At 34.4% G+C, this 17,679-nt stretch overlaps 1 protein-coding gene across 8 annotated transcripts in view; it reads right to left on the bottom strand.

The window, feature by feature from the left end:
• lama2 (laminin, alpha 2) overlaps positions 1–17,679 on the bottom strand; it is a 203,708-nt gene that overhangs the window by 16,949 nt on the left and 169,080 nt on the right. For all 8 annotated transcript variants that reach the window (XM_088626879.1, XM_088626882.1, XM_088626883.1 and 5 more), the window contains 12 exons: positions 17,007–17,109; positions 16,013–16,129; positions 15,462–15,644; positions 13,955–14,109; positions 11,681–11,824; positions 7,683–7,816; positions 4,542–4,701; positions 4,295–4,419; positions 3,652–3,814; positions 3,199–3,343; positions 1,897–2,035; positions 299–419 (listed from right to left, as the gene is read on the bottom strand). In XM_088626879.1, the coding sequence (XP_088483005.1) occupies positions 299–419; positions 1,897–2,035; positions 3,199–3,343; positions 3,652–3,814; positions 4,295–4,419; positions 4,542–4,701; positions 7,683–7,816; positions 11,681–11,824; positions 13,955–14,109; positions 15,462–15,644; positions 16,013–16,129; positions 17,007–17,109 (1,689 nt within the window). The remainder of the gene's footprint in view (positions 1–298; positions 420–1,896; positions 2,036–3,198; positions 3,344–3,651; positions 3,815–4,294; positions 4,420–4,541; positions 4,702–7,682; positions 7,817–11,680; positions 11,825–13,954; positions 14,110–15,461; positions 15,645–16,012; positions 16,130–17,006; positions 17,110–17,679) is intronic.

Genomic DNA, 17,679 nt, shown 5'->3' with positions numbered 1-17,679 from the left:
AACAGAATGAAATAATAATGAAAAGTGCGATTGCTTGAATAGGCAGCTTCTTTAAAACAGAATTTTAACATTTTTCTGACAATAACTTTGTGAATTTGTTTCAGTTCCAAGTGACAAGTATCTTTAGATGTTCCGTATTTACTTTATATATGAACGGTGTTTTGGTTTCCTTCACTCTCAAATAATACATTAAGCAGCCCTTTTAATTCTTGACTAATGCACACCTGGAAATACATAAGAGGTAGAACATAAAAGCAAATTAATGATGTAAATTAAATTATAAATGTTGCTGACAAACCTCAATAGTGCATCCTCTTGTCAATCCAGTGTAATCTGGGCTGTTCAATAAATTGTAGGGTGTTCTAGAAACTTCAATGTCTTTAAGACAACCTGCATATTTCTTCAAAGTCACCTCAGCTCTGCAGGTGTTTGGAGGAGAAAACAAGATTGATTTAACTTTTGGCATTTTTAAAAATTAAGACCAGATTAAAGTTATTTATTCCCTTTGATGCTATTTTTCTAAAGTTCTACAAACAAGATTAATAATGCTGTATTGAAATATATATATATTTAAGACCTTGCACAGCTGGAAACATTTTTATAGCACGCAAGAAGATGAATTTGAGCAGCTCATAAGAGTAAACAGCAATTTAATGTCAACACTAATGTGTTGAAGCTTCAGTGATAATCAAAATCTATGGATATCAAAAGGAGAAAAGGCTATATGAAGAGTACCTGGTAAAATTGCACTGTGTTCATAACATACTTTGCTCTATGGCCAATGATATTTTTTTTCCTGTTAGCACAGTGGTAAGTCACCCACCACAACTGAAATGTAAATTACAGTACTGTATGTATCCTGGACTGTGAGGTCCATTAGGGTCCTATCCTGTTAAACTGCATACTGTATGTTTGCAAATATAATTAAACATTTCAGAGGCTATAAATAATTAAAAAATGCAAAAGTGAGGTATGTTTCTATTGTGTACACCATAAATATAAAGTAATTAGAAAATAATTTGTTAGGGGACATTTCAAGCAAACAAATATTTTATTCAGAAACAAATGTGTACTTACTGTATACTCCATTCTCATTGAGAAAATGTTACTGAACTTTGATTTTATAGCAAATAGAAATAAATGACTAATCATTAAATCTGAATACATAAAGGACAAATAAGAACAATTTCTTCAGCATTTTTCCCTTTAAATATTAAGATTTTGATTAGCATTTTATGTAAATATTTCATTATATCGGCCACAAGCAAAACTATTTCATTTCATTCAATACAGTAAATTTAAAATTGCATTTATAACTGAGAAGTGACACAAGGTAGCCAGATTGTCTAAGGCAACTTGTGAATTCACTGTCGGCATGCATAAACCAATGCTTTACCTGGCTTTCATACTGTAAAAACAAGAGATAAAAAGTGTTAGCATGGTACTAGAGTCTTGTTTATAAATATGCAGATATATTCAAGGCACAAATGCAATTAAACATGTCATGGTCAAAAGTATTGGCACCCTTCATTTAAAATGAAAAGGTAAATCATTTTGTTGTTCATGATATCTTAATAAAGTTTGCTGAACGTTTAGCAGGGAGTAGGAAGGATTCCAGGCGAACTGTTCAGAAAGGGGTTAGTCATGCTCACAGTGTTCACTACATAAAAGAAAGAAGGCGGGTGATGAGGGCTAATGAGAAAAAAACGAATTGTAGAAATTTAAACAATAATATTGTGTTTCTGTAGTGGGTAACCAACACAAGTCCCTATCAGACATTCAGTAAAATCCTCCGGGGTCCTCACTGCTCAACAAATACAATATCAATTCAGTTTATACTTTACTTTTAAACCTGTTCTCTAAAAAAGCATGTGATTCCAAAAAAAAATCTGTTACCTGAAGTTCCTTAAGGACGGCAAACCACCAAAATAAATCCTCTCATCATCCTTCAGATTAAGACCTGAGCTTGCTCCTCCAGAAACTGCCACAATCTTCTCAGCTTCACCACTGTCTATGTCCACAATGGTTACATTAGCTGTGGGGAAGAGTTCTTGTTAAGACAGTGCTGTTTGCATTAATTTCTCAGAGAATGAAATGAAATGTCTTCACAGAAACAACAGAATCTCAAACTTTAAATACTGTAAAGTACGAATAATCAGTTAGTAGTAAAATAATTATTTTGAGAACAGGAGATGTTAGTCTTAAACTACTGAAATACACTAATGTTAACATAACACAAATACCATGTATGACTTACTACTATATTTACATGCTGTATGAAATACTTTTGCCTGTGTTGTTAAAGTTCAAACACTAATTTTCCAGGTGACTTTATATTCATAAGCCATGTAATAACTACAAGAGAGGCATGAGTAATGAAAACTATTCTCTAGTGGAGACTAAGGGGCCAAGGTCAAAGCAGTAACTGAATATTTATAATCTAAGCTGGTAGTCTGTTTCAAAGAAGTGAATTTTGGTATAGAATCACTGAGAAAACATTATATTTCAAGAGTTAGACCAATGTCGATAATTATGCTACCTTTTCCTGCACTCCTTTCTTAGAATTTATTTTTAAATAATTAATTAGACAGCTTTATTCAGAATGCTTGACTCCTATGAACAACCTTTCACTTATGACTGTCATAAAATATTATTTGTTCACATTAAATTTTCTTTTATTTTCATCTAGTTTGATTACCTATTTATGCTATTTTTTGCCCTTTTTGAAGGTACTATTATCCATTTCAGTAAGAGTAACTTTGTTTTATCAGTGTAAAGAAAAACAGATGTTATGTGAAAGTGATTCAAATCATTGCTTCTGAAATCTTATTGGGTATCAATATTTTTCTACTTAACATAAAAGGGTAGACTTCTGGACCATTCATCCATGGCTTGTGGTTCACGTTCCTACTGCGGACATTACTGTTGAACTATGACTGAGGTATTTCACCACAGTTGGTCTAGTGCACAAAGCTGTACTGTATACTGTAAATGGGCACTAGCATTTTCTGGGGGAAGGGTCTGCGATGGACTGGTATCCCATCCAGTGGGAAGGTCACATTTATTTGTTCTGTTTGCTTAAAACTGTGGAAACTAGGATAGGATCTGGACTGAAGGGCTGCACAAATATGGAACGACGTACAGTATCTACCGTTACATCAAAAACATTCTCAATAACAGAACATGTTTAAGGTGAACCTTGTTTCTGCATTCTTGCCATGGTGAATGATTTCCATTTTCCATCATTGTGACGCTGAAGACTAGTCACAGAAGCTGCCCCAGAGCCAAGATCGTAGCTGAGCTTCACGCGGCCTTCAGCCAGCTCCACGCTCATGAAGTCTTTCTGTTGAGCACATAATGACAGGAGTCTTAAAGACACTGCATGTTGTAGAATTTCCAGCACTAAGGAAACATGAAGTTTTCCTTTGAATAGGAAGAAACAAAAAACTAGTAGAAATAAGGGAAATGTTTTCTATATTTTCAATACGGCAAGAAGAACTCAGGCACAGGAGTACATAGAATAAAAAAACAGATGTCGCACAACATATCAAACCGATTTATGCACAATGCGTGCAAAAAAAGATTGGACAACACTGAAAAGAGATACTCATACAGTGAGTATTAACTGCGTTGAGAAATTCCATATATTACCATGTCTTTTGTAGAAAAGTACATCAGGAGGGCGTTAGTAGAGAAGGTCCTGAACTTGAACATAATGGTGGAGACATTGGGATTCCAACGAGTTGGACGGCTCACAGCAGCATATCCCTCTCCGTCGAACTGCACTGTACCTTCAGTGTCAGGAGACTGTGGGCTGAGCAAAGAGGCAAGCAGAAGAGTAAAAACAGGGCCATCTTGTTGATCCGTATAAATCGTTGCATAGTTGCATAAATCACCCCATACTGTTGGTACAGTAGTGAACTATGTCAGTGTAAATATTATTTGTGCTTATTATATTAATAAAAAAAGACAGTATTACACTTTCTGTAAGTCAATGCAATCACCTCCGTGGAAATAGACTAAAACCAATACAAAGTTAGTCATCCCACAGGAAGATCCTCTTTTTTCCAACTTTAGATCACTTTAATAATCAGTGTGTATATTGATAGAATCGGGAACAACAAACACTTGCACAGTACAGTAAAAATGGGTGTGCCAATGTACTACTTATATTACTACTTCGGCTCATATGTTTTAAAATGAGATGATGAATGAATATCAGTGTATTCTTAAAGGGGTCATTCAAGAAGAAATGTCTCATGCACAGAGTGAAACACTAAGCAATAAACTTTACCTCACTACACATCCTTTACAGTTGCCTTGTCTGTCCCTGTAGTTCCACAGTCCAATGGGTTTGTTATCCAGGTATGTCTCTCCCATGCAGCCAGTGAACGTGGTGGCTTTAACAGCATCTGCCTTCTTTTAATGTGTCATACAAAACAGTATAAGTATTTCAAGAAAGTAGTGGTTTGCATTCTCTTCAAACTGTCACAAAATGTAAAACTTTTAATGTCCCAAAGAAGGGAAACTGTTCCTATTACCTTTATTTTTCCCAATATACCACCAACGAAGAGGAAAGCGTTTTCATCTACATCCAGAATAGTGTAGCCTTCAGGTGAGACGGCGCTGTTCGTGGTGGGCATGCTTGAAGCCGTGGGCCCCTCTAGGCCACGAACGGAAACCGTACCATTGCGCCCAATCCTGCAGCAGAAGGAAATCTCATTACAGCCAGCATGTTTCATAGGTAATGAAGCAATTCTTTATGCTCTTTCAATTAGCATAGCATATTAGCAGATTGCGTTCAGTCTTTATATAAGTATACACACAAATATCCAATTTCTTCCACTCAGCTGCACTGTCTGTATAAGGCATAAGGTATAAGTCTGTATAAGGTTGTAGAACACCTGTAATGCAATGTACAGGTAATTTTACACACACCTTAACAAATACCCCATGTATTGAAAATGGATTCAGCCAAAGTACATCTACTGTATCAACATGTCTTCTTACCATGGCAATGTAATTTTGAAATACAAATGCTGTATTTACAAAAACCTACTGTAGCAATCATTATGACTTTGCATGTTGTCTTGGAGTCTTGCTTTTTATAATTCGTATTTGTATTTTCAATGTGTTTCAGCTGCTGTAACAAGGAATGAGTCTAATTACAGTATAAGCTGCTATTCAGATTTTATGCATATTGTATATACAGTACAGTATACAATAAACATCAGTAAACCAATGTAAAATGTTCTGCTCTATAAGCAATGTAAGGACTAGCAGAAATAATTTGTAAGCCACAATACTAAAATGCTTATAGACAATTTATTTAAATATTTACAACACTGGAATGATTAAATAACTAACTTTTAAGTATAATAAACCTTATTATGGAAATATAACTAAGATTTTTCTTGACTGGAAGTTAATACATTGAAATATCATTACTGTTGTATAGAATGACAATGTGCTATGCAAGTTTTAAAAGAAACTCACAATTGCAACAAATGCACAATGTTCTCAGGAAAATGATGATGTTTTATTGACTAGACATGACATGGTAAGTTCATTATACTGATGAACACGTCAGGCAAATTCATTTGATTAGGATGATGTACTGTAATTAATGGAGTACCACTTGTACACTATGTCTACTAGGACCACAGTTCTTCCTAAGTTATACAAATGATTTAGATTCTGGTTTAGTTATCAAATTTGAGATAGTACCAAAATAAAAGGATTAGTAAACACTACAGAAGCAGATTATGAAAATCAAAAACATTTAAATAAAATTCAGACTTGACAAGCATCCAGCCTTAGAAAAATGCAGAGTATTAGATTCAGGCAACAAAAACAGATTTTAAATTGAAAATGGGAAACCATAACTTGAGGAGGCTAATTATGAAAACAAATGGGTCATTTGGTCATAAGATTTCAGAAAGTGAAAAGACAGCTGTTAAACAATTTTGGTTGAGATACATTACAGTATGTGCAATACATGTACTGTATGATATAGAATACATAAAATGCTAATCAGACTTTTCGACAATTGTCAAACAATATGTTGTGGTTGTATTCATTTTATTAAAGAAGTTACTGTATGACTATATCTGTTCTAGGGTTTTAAAGTCAATATAGTTGACTCACATAATGTACAGTATCTTTATTTTTTCCAGTTTAAGTCATTGCACTTAACTTCTCTCTTTGTGTATTTACTGTATATAATATGACTAATCATGTGTAATCCAACAACAGAATTGAGGTCTTCTCATTGAGAGAATTAGCCATGACTCAGCACAGTATCCCGAAGGGCTGGTGAGCTGAAGCCAGCACAGTATTCTTGTCTATTATTTTTTAATTCAAAACTGTTTATTTTGCACGTAGACCCTTCCTTTCTTACTGGGGCTTTAGTAACCCACAGCTGGAGAGGAAAAATGGTGTAGCTGACAGCTTAGTTTCTGAAAGGTTGCACAACTTAATCTACTTTGCAAAACCTCAAATTTCACTAAAAGGGATTTTTTTTTAATTGTACTCTTCCACTATTTTGGTACTGTATTAATTTTACTACACTAGTCTTCTGAAAGCATGCTCTCTTTCAGTTTGCGTGGCATTTCTCTGGATGCTTTGATTTCCTCCCACTTCCAAATCTTACACTGGCCAGGTTATTGGCTATTCAGCTTGCCCTGCTTCTCCCTACAATAGAGGGACTGCCTTGCCAACAGTGCAGGAAGCTCTCCAACCTTGTGCGATGCCATGACCACCAAGCAAATTAGCTTTCTGACAACGGAGTTTTGGATGGGCATTCTCAGAATTCATTACCCTACAGTATGTATTGAGAGAGATAAAATATGATATGATAGCAGCTAGGGAACAGTCGTTGTGTTGTGCAGAGAAACACTTACAGTACAGGTACAGTAAGTGAAGTACTTTTTTCATAATATTTCATGTCCTAAATGATAGCTGCTGATAAAAAAGACTCTATGTTTTTTCTGAACCAGTCAATTCAAATATTTTCCAAGATAGAGTCAAGTCTTAATTTAGTGTTTTGCAAAATAATAGTTTCCAGTAATAAAGATAGTACCTGACAATATGCTCTCTGCTATACCACAACTACTGTAGGTATCCCCCACTACATGATAAGCACAAGCGTGTTGGCCTCAGTGAAGTCTGCACATGTAATTCATTTTTTAATTATATTTTTTACATTACTCATTTATTAGTTTTATTCATTTACTTAGGATACTGTATGCATTGATCGGATAGTAAGAATGACTATGGTTAAAAGAGTTATTTTACTGTACAATTCCAATGTCCAGAGTCATGTGTACAGTAGTTTGGTGTTCTTTAGACTGTTTTCCACATCTTTTCAGCCTTCGGAATTCTGATGCAATGCTGGATCTCGGTGTTGAATGAGAATACTTATCACACACGGATGGCTTGAAGCTAGTTCATCCTTCCTCTTTGACCGTTCACCATTAATGGCATTTTGAAACAGTTTCTCTCACTGCTAAACAGTAACATGTAACTCCTAAATGCTGACAGTTTTGAGAATGCAGTTCAAACAGTGAGATGCGTTTTCTTTTTTGCATGTAGACACAGCCGCTATGCACTACTGTACTACCGCTATAAATCTACTGTTTACTGTAAGTTTACTGCATCTAAGTTTACAGCGGTTAACTTACCGTGATGCCTCAATCCTGTACCAGTTCTGGTCACTGATGACCAGGTCTGTATATTCAACACGCCCCACGCCTGAGCCTACATCCCACAGGAAATTAACCTTGCCTTTCCGCATCTCTATGGCCAAAAAGTCAGTCTGTGAAATATGAAAACAAAACATGCACAGTCACAGCTAGGAACTTAGAATGTATAAAATTATCATCACTTTGTAAATCCTTTCCTTTGGGCCCCAGCATAATAATTATATTGCATGTGTAGGGGCACTCTGAGAATAGCACATTGTAATAGAATGCCTAGAACTTAAGAGCCACATGCAAATCAAGTACAACAACAGGATATTGATTTCCCTCTGGAAATCAGTGATAAAATCAGAAAAATGGCTATCGGAACACAACACTAATTGAAAATAAATGTTTGGTGTATCTTAATAGTGATATTATAGACAGAAGCAATGACCTCATATTTTGTTTTTAATTAGGTAGGGGAAAGTATTTCAATTATATGCTAATTTAAAACAGCACATTTCTATCAAACCATTTGTTTCAAAGACAATATGTTGACAAGTAAAGATAAGACTTTATAGATCCCAAAGGGAAATTGAGGAAGTAGTTGTTTCACATAAAAATGTAATTAATCAGATTACTAAGGTTTTATCAGATGAAGATTATGTATCATCTAAAGTTATGAATGACTTGATTTAAAGGGGAACTGCAATGCTATTTTTATATTTCCAGGTTAGAAAGAATCAGCATTGATGAGTGCATTTCAAACCACAATGAAAGTAAAATGTACACATTAACGTGTAAAACCTCCAATTTACATAACAAAATAGATTAAATTTACAGGTTAATGCGGAGCCATATTCTGTGATTTAGAATGAGGCAACGAAACTTTGGTGAGGTGAAATGACCCTATAACACTGTAAATAAGTAGGGTTGTGAATAAATCTCTTTTAATCCAATAGAGGTATTGCTCTTGACTTCGAGACAGTTTAGCCAACAAATACTACTTATTTGTTAACTGCTTGCAGATCACGTTGCAACATTTCTGTGGTGTAATGTCTGCTGCACACCTGTACTTATTTGCTCGTGTCACAATCCTCATCCCTCCTCTTAAGGACGCTCCGACCCTTTCGTATTTTAGTTGATTATGTGCACCTGGCTGCTGTTTGTCTCATTATTTAAGCTTGGTGCTCTCGCTATTCCTGGCTCAGCATTGGGTGATGGATGCCTGGAACCCTACCTACCAGTGGGTCCAGGAGAGACCCAACAGCATAGGCTTCCTCACGGCGTCCTGACTGTCTGAGTCCGGGGCTTGGAGCGCCTGGCCTTGTTACTTCTTGTTCCTGGTCCGGATTTTAACCCTGTCTTGTCCTGGATGGATCACTTAGTTTTTGGACTTCGGACTGTACCCCGGATTTCCCGTTTTGGACTTCCCTGGGCTAGTTTCCTTCACCATGCCCCCGAGCTCCGGATCACCGCCGTCACTGCCCCCTGTCTGTCAACCCTTATCCTGCTGTACCTTCCCCTGATGTCCTTCTGTACTTACGTCCAGATGATACCGTCTACATAGGGTCCTGGCTCCCATTACAGCACTTACATCACAGTACATTTGCTCGCATTACATTAGTCATTACAGTGACTAGTGAGCAGAAGGGCTGCTTCCTGTCACACTTATTACAAACTCTCACTCTCGCTAGAGGCGAGACGTGTGACAACATGGCGACTTACAGTACTTTCACAAGCTTGTGTTTAATAGGGGAATGTGTGAAATTTTGAGATACTGTTAATTAATTTATTTTCTTATCAAGATTTAATAATCAGCCTGAGAAATTGGGATTGCAGTTACCCTTTAACGCTTTCATATGATTAACAAATTTTGTTAAGCACGGCTATTTGCACTTTTGGTTAACAAAAGACATTCTCTGATTTCCAATCTGTTTCTATCTGTTCCTGTATTTTTCAGCAGGCATGGAATCTCTATTCACTCTGAATCATCTAAAAACATTTTTTCTACCAAGATCCAGACTTATGTTTTCCATTTTTCTGTTCAAATTGCAGTCAGAGCCCTGCTAATAGTGGGCTGCTAAAGCTGGGGTACCTGCATTAGATACCAACAGTAGCTTTACACTGTACAATGGATGATTGTCAGGTCTCATTTGACCCAGTTGTGTTAGCAGTCGTAATTGGAGTGTGGGACTGATCCATCAGGTGGTCCCTCCTGGGTATTTATAAGCAGTTGATGTACTGTATCATATCAGGGTTGATTATATACTGTAGTAGGTGCTTTCTCGTGTATAATTGTGTTACTCGGGCTCTTTCTGAAAATAATCTGTGAGGAACTGTCATCACAACAAGTAATTGTTATTAATTGTTAACCAATTGTTATTAAGAACTACTGTAAACAAATTTATTGTTTCATGGAGACATTGCAGATTTTTCTGGGATTGTGAGATATCAGGTTTAATGCTTAAATCTGCATTGGTTTGGAAGCAGCTGTAAATTCCCTTTTTCCACCTCAAATCCAGTGTTAGTAGAAAAGGAAATGGAGTGAAAGCTGGTTGATTATGTGTATTCACTATTCGTTTAAATCTGTGGGTGACAGCCTTTTGTTGTTATGCCCCACAGCTCTGGAACGGTATACCAAAAGAAAAGTGGCACTTAGCCACAGTGCATGTTTGAAAGTCTAATCTGAAAACTTAGCATTTTTAGAAAGGCTTTTCTGTATTACATACTTTTCATACAAGGTGTAATCACATTTTTTTATTGTGCTATGCTTGTGATTCTTACATATTATTACTTTGCATTGTTGCTTATTTGACTTCATCACAAACACAGCACAGACATTAGAAGCTATGGTGTGTTTAAGAATACATCAACCAACCCTTGATCTTCACAGTAATTTAGATACAACAGCAACAAATAAACTGCCTAGTTTAAAAATTATACATCTGTGCAATTTTCTCAATCAAAACCTAGGGCTCAAAATAAGATAAAATAAATCTATTTTAGTTTATTGTAATAACTACTGCATTATGAGTTTATGACAGTAGAGGTTTTCAGGAGGTGGAGGGAGATTTCCACAGTGTAAGTGAAGCAATCTTTTCCAGATGCCTATCTAAAGTGTTTAGTGCTTTCTGTGACCATTTCACACAATTTACCCTTTTGTCTATGGCAGAGGAAATGAGGAAGATAATTTCTGAGTTTTAAGAATTCTGTAGCTTTTTACCAAAGTACTGGGGGCAGTCAATGGCTGTTAAATATCCATCCAATCGGCTGCTGAAGAAACAATTGCAGAGGAAGAGATTCCATTCTTTCTTGCCAGTTACACTTCTTTGAAACTGTTTTTTGACAGCTTTTAGACTGCAGGAGAAGTAGTTCCTTTCAGGCACACTGCGGACTGCTTCTTGAGAGCTCTACATTCACATAGCCTTGAAGAAATGAGACCCTGGAGTCTTGCGATGGTGGGTGTGAACTGACTGCACTAGTAATGTGTTAGGAGTTCTACAAGTTCACATAATGATGCTCCTGTTTGTAAGACTGAGTGCACATTTTCCTTGCTCTTTCCCCGAGTTGTAAAATTATTGCAGTGTAATTAAAAACGATGAACCAGTATGCTTTTTGTGCATGAAAACCAGCATGAAAATGGTTTCGGATTACAGTAGCTAGTATTGTAATTAATATTTGGGGCAGGGTATTTCTGTAATTTCTCTGAAGAGTTTTGGGAAATATGAGCTCTAAGATCCCTCATTTATTGTAATTTATACACAACTGATTTTCATTTCTGATTGTCAGCAAATATTTTCAATATATGTTTTTAAATAGCACAACATCAGTAAAGTGTTGTTTCTGGAGGGAAGCATACTACAGTATACAGTATATATATTTTTTCTCTAATTCTCACTTCACTGTGAAGGTTTAAAAACATAACATTACCTTAGCATTATGGTTAATAAATAATAATCATATAATAATCAAGTAATGAAACATAACCAACTTACAAATTTGGCACTGCCTAGATAAAAGAGAAGATTATCAGGAACAGCTGTTTTCACATTGAGGACAATGGTGTTGTATCTGCCCTTCTTGATTTCAGGTTGATATGTTCGGATACAGTCACCTCCCGATGAGACAGACACCTTAATCTGTGGGTAAAAAAAAAAGAATCCTTTTCTATTCACTAGATAATTGTGGTTAAATCAGTTTTTTTTTGTTGTTGTTTCACTAATGCAGCTACCTCAGTACAGAATTAAAGCAGATGGAGTCATAGACATACATGTTTAGATAAATGAACGAATGAAACTATAATCAATCTTTCTAAATCTAAAATTCCAGTTTTGTATCTTACATACTAAATCTATGAGATGATATGTGAACTACCTGAAAATATAAAAGTAAAAAAAAACTGTCTGCCATGTAATCTTGTCTACATTTTGAAATACTACCCTTAAATATGTTGATAAATGATTGTCAGCCATTGAAGCAATTCTGTAGATAGAAAAATTAACAATTAACTATTTACATTAACCTTTTTCATGTTTTTTTTTTAAAAATCAGGATTTCAGAGTTTAAACATCCATGGTAGTGGTAGTCTGAGGATTTAATATACACTGTTTATGTGCAGGATGCACTTTGGTTTTGTGTGGAGACTGATATTATAATTGGGTTGTATTGTTCTATACTGTAATTCACCCATTTAAAGGGACCAAGAAACCTTCCTGGAAGGATTCATAGATTTGGGAGAAGACAGTGGGTGTGCAAAAAGCTACCAAACTTTGTTAAAGTTGATACCCTGGCTTTATCCAAGAAACAGCTTTATGAGATACTTGGGTCAATTGACCACTAATTTAAAAACTGTACTAGATGGCCTACTTTATTTTGTAACCTTTCTAATGTAACTAAGAATGTACAACATAAATCTACTTTATTTTAAAATGTGTTTTTGTTAGATACTATGCCAGTATTCTAAGCTGTGGCATGGTAGATGACTTCCCCATCCCAATTAATCTACTTTAGTATTTTCAGCCCCTGATCTCTTTTTTTATTTGGGAAACTGGTTTGTTCAAAATTTTCATGTAGTTGTTTTTAGTTTAACAATATGTGAAACCAATATCTTCATGTATGTCTCAGGTTAGACTTTTTCACATAGAAATACAGAATATTATTTGAAAAATATAGTCTGAACACATCTTGGAATTATTTAACTTACTGTATTAAAGTTTTAGGTTAAGGAAGTATACATCTACTGCACTCACTGCATTGCATTAAAACACTGTAACTTGCTCAAAGGCATATATATTCTCAGAATCTTTATCTTGCAGTTCTTTATTGAACCAAAAATTGAACCAAAAAGTATGAAAGATATACTGGGCTTGTGAATTCATAGAACTAGAGCAGTTTTGCTTTGTCTCTTGGAAGTATGTGGTGAGTTCTTTTTACAGAGATAATAAGCCATGTAATTAACTTATGCTTATTCCCTATAATACAAGGCTCTGACTTTGTTTAAAGGCATTCCTTACTAGAATTACACTACTATACCAATGTTTGAAACACGAACACCCTGAGAGGTTTTGATCTTCTGTATTTGCAAATAGTACACACAGCACTGATACAGTAATTCATTTGTGGCTTCATTAATTTGGTTTTGTTGCTTTTTTGGAGATCGTATTGTTTTTTAGTAGTGATTCTAGTTGTTTTCTTCTTACAGTATGTTGTGTTTACCATAGTTAATAATTTCTGAAAAATATAAAAAAATAAACCCATTTTCATAGAAAACTTCACTGGTACAAAAGTAAATATTGGGCTATCTTGTGCTTCATCCATTGGTTTTAACTCATCTTGCTTATTCGGCAGCTAGTAACCTGATTCTGGGACCTCATTAACCTGCTCATTTAATGATATTGATGCTTGTGTAAGAATCCCAAATGATGAGGAGGATGTAATACTCATTTTTGACTGAGGGAGTCATTAGTTCTTAATTTACGCATACCTACTGTAATTTGTATTTTCATTGTAAAATGACATGGCAACACATTTTCATTATAATTTCATATAAATACGGTCTTAAACTCAGGGTTTAGAAAACTGTCCACACTAACTTATGAAAATTAGAAGGTTTATTTTCCAGGTGAACATTAAATTGAGAACTCTGTGAAGAGTGAGGTAACAGAGTAGTACTCATCAACCAAGGTACCAGGTTAACTAATGAGGAACAAACTGTTGCTAATAATAACAGGACTTATTAACAGTATATACAGAATACTCAGGGTACTCACTGAATTTGCTTGTTTTCTGGCCTGATTTATCAATTCTTTGATCTGAGAGATGTTTTTCTTTAGATTCTCTTGAAGTTCCTTGATAGGTTTCAGCTTTTCAAGAAGTCGGTCAGCCTCCTCCTCCAAATCCTTGACTTTGTTGCTAGCTGCATTAACTTAATAAGAAGAAGAATAATGATGATGATAATAATAATAACAATAGTAATAGTAATAATAACAATAATAATAATAATAATGATAATAATAATAATAGTCAAACGTTTTAAAAAGTAAACAGACAGAAGACTGACTCAATGGGAGATAGGCACCAAGCTATTTGTATTATAAGCAGCAAAAAAGAAAGAATGCCATAATTAAAAATGTAAGAATATTCATTGTAAAAGAAAACTGGTATTAGAGAAGGCAAATAATTGCACGGTATGATAACAGAATTTTAATAATCTTTTTAAGTGCACATTACAGGCTAAGCTCTTGTGAATCTTGCAAATGACAAGCTTAATCTTCTTGAAATAAAACAATAAGGCACAACACTTTTAAATTACAAAAAGAGAAGCTTATCTTCAGCTAAAGCTCATGCAGAATCGAAGCGGTATGGCTCCATGCATACGCTTTGGTAAGAATAATGCTTTAAATGTTAAAAACAATGCACAGGTGAATGTTATACCTACTTATTGCTGTTGAGGTTGAAAAAAGATTGCATAGAGGAAAACAAAAACACAAAAAATACTTGTGAGGAAATTCAATAATTGCATTATAAATCTATTTAATTTGTTAAATGTACTTAAATTAAGAGGAAATTATTTACAATTTAATTAGGGCCTGAATTAAATAAAATACTTAACCCAGCAACAAATCTAAAAATTTCAAATCCCAAACCCTGATTGTAGTTCTTTAATGAGTATTTCTTGGAAACCTGGAGAAGAAGATTTGAATTTGCCAGGGTATATTAATAATTTGCCTAGAATGTGTGACATAATAATACATTAAAAACAATATTTAAATTATTAATAAACAATAGTAGTGTTATTCTGTAAAATTGCAAAAAATATGTGTTGACATTATGCCTTAATGAGTCTTTACTGGCACTGGCTAAGATGAACAGGGCTCAACAAACTAATAAGGAGACACAGACAAAAAGTACAGTTTACCAATATATACTACATTTAATAAATTAGCCAATAATGCTGTTTGGTGTGGTTGGTGCCAATACCTGTGAATGTGAGTTTTGCATATGCAAAATGTGTGGGAGGTTTTCATTGTCAGTCTTGTATCAAATTATCTCCAGATTCAGATTATTACACCAGCCTGGGCAAAATGTTCAGACATTTCCAAACTTAACCAAAGCATTATAACACCAGTGTACATTGAAATTTTTTTTTTTTTATCATTGTGAAGTTTCAGCACAGAAGTTTATTTTACTGAGATTTTCTTTTTCTGAAGGAACATACTGTACACCTTTCACAACCTGAAAGTATTATAACACATACAGTAACTGAAAGAAACTTACTGTTTTTTGCAGGATCTTGGATAATAGCATTGGCTTTGTCCACATCATCCTTCAGTTTGCTGTAGTTTTTCTGCAGTCCAATAAGATTCAAGTTGATGTCTTTGATTCTAGCAAGAACATCGTTGGCTGTATCATTGGCATTTCTGGCCTTGTCTTTGGCTGCTTGTAACTTTGAGCTTGTGTCTGGAAGATTCACGTTTATTAAAGATCAGCAATCATTTTTACATGGATGTTTTCTCTCTTAATTAGAAAAAAATATCTCTCAAGAATAAATCAGTAGTACAAAAGATTAGTAGTATGGATAAAGTGGTACAAAACTTTGGAAAAATATCTTTACTATTCATTAACTTAAACATTTCTGTGTCCAATGGCAATGATCTAATACACCATGCCATTTCCTGAAACAATAAGTTTATTTTCATCTCAATCAATGAAAACCTTGATATACACCAGCAAAGTGCAAGAACTCCATATCTATAGTATAAGCAGAATTTTTAAATAATCAAATCATATAATGCTTAAATAAAAGCAGAAATAATACTCATACACACCATTAGGGATTGCACGTAGCTTTCCAAAAGTGTCATTTAGACTTCTTAACAAATCTCTGTTCTTCATTCCAGCTGCTTTTACTCTGGACTGAAGACGATCAACATCCTCAACATTTTCTGAAAAGCAGATATTTCTTGCATATAGTTGGCAAAATTTCACTGACAGTAATCAATATACTTGTCCATAAATGCAAAATGTATACATTAAGAGTTAAATATTTTTCAATGTTTTGTAGTATAGTATTTAAATTCTGTATGTAAAATCTATATATTTTTCAGATTACTGAAAGGTAATCCATCATTATATAAGTTTAATTGGTTCATCAAAAACTACTTGTAAAATGAAAACTTGTAATGATGGAAATTAAATTCTGTTTACTGTTGATGTCATAACCTCTGAGTTGTTCTATAATTCAAACATGTTCCCTCAAAAACCCAAACTTCAACTTAATACAGCACAGAATGTTATTATTGAAAACAATAATATTCCTGGTTAATTATTTCATTATAATGCTTAACTTCATCAACCGATGGGTAAATGATAGGTAAGATAATGATAAACTCTTACTCATTGACAGACATTACATCATTATAGTTGTAAGCAAATGCATACAGATTAGGTGTTATCTTACATGAACAAAACACAAACCTTTTAAGTAAAAAAGTTAAAATGTAAAAAAAAAATCCTTAACCAAGAAAATGTGAGTAAAGAAGAATCTTTTCAGTGTTTGACAAGAGCCTGGCTAATAGGAGTAACAATCTGCTTACTCAATAAAAAAAGGTATGTATTTTTACATCTTGTATAAACAAAAACAAAATCTTATAGTGGTTGCTTCTATAGTGATGGATTACTGTGTACAGTACACGAAAAGTATGGTTTAATTATTAGACACCTGTAATTTATGCATTAATACCTTTTGATAATGCAATTTAAATTAACAGATGTGTTTTTTTTATTTTAAATTCTGTTCATGTCTCTAGATTAAAGATTCACCTTTCACTTCGTTATCTAACTTCTTAGCTTCATTCCACAACCTGAAGCTCTTCTGAAGAGACGTTTTGGCACTATCCTTCAAAGAGCCTTTAGGACTGGAGGCCTATAGAATGAAAATGTAGAAAACATGTTATTTCAAACATCAGGACAAAATCGTTTTTTCAGTATCCTATGCTCAGAAACACAGGCAAGTCTTTAGAGTATGGCAGAGGATAGTGTCAAAGAGAGAGTTATTCTTGCTAGGGCCATTGATCGAGGTCATCAAAGAAAATTTAACTTCTTCAAATACAGAAAAATGGACTCAGGCTGAAACCAGCATTTATAAATGTTATAAATACAAGGAAACCATCCAGCTCATCTTGCTTAATTGGCTTTTAGTAAACTTTTGATTGAACAGTATCATCCATCCCTTTTTGAAGTCAATATCCACCTCTTGGTTTGCTATTTCTTTCTCCGATACTCACTGCTCTTTGTTTAAAGAGGTGACTCATTATTAATCTGAAAAGGTTTTTAATCACCAGTTTTGTCTCCATGTCCTGTGCATAAACTGTGTCTGTAATGAACTAATTTTAAGAAAATTTGTCAATGATGTGCCACATTTAACAGTACTGTACATACATAATGACATTTATCTAAAAATGTTGAAGTGATATCTTGCTTATAAATTCCTGCA

The sequence above is a fragment of the Lepisosteus platostomus genome, chromosome 3, assembly GCF_059453375.1.
Source record: "Lepisosteus platostomus isolate fLepPlt1 chromosome 3, fLepPlt1.hap1, whole genome shotgun sequence".
In the NCBI taxonomy this organism is placed as follows: Eukaryota; Metazoa; Chordata; class Actinopteri; order Semionotiformes; family Lepisosteidae; genus Lepisosteus; species Lepisosteus platostomus.
Note: the sequence above shows the minus strand (reverse complement) of the source record. Positions and strands in the feature narration are given on the sequence as shown.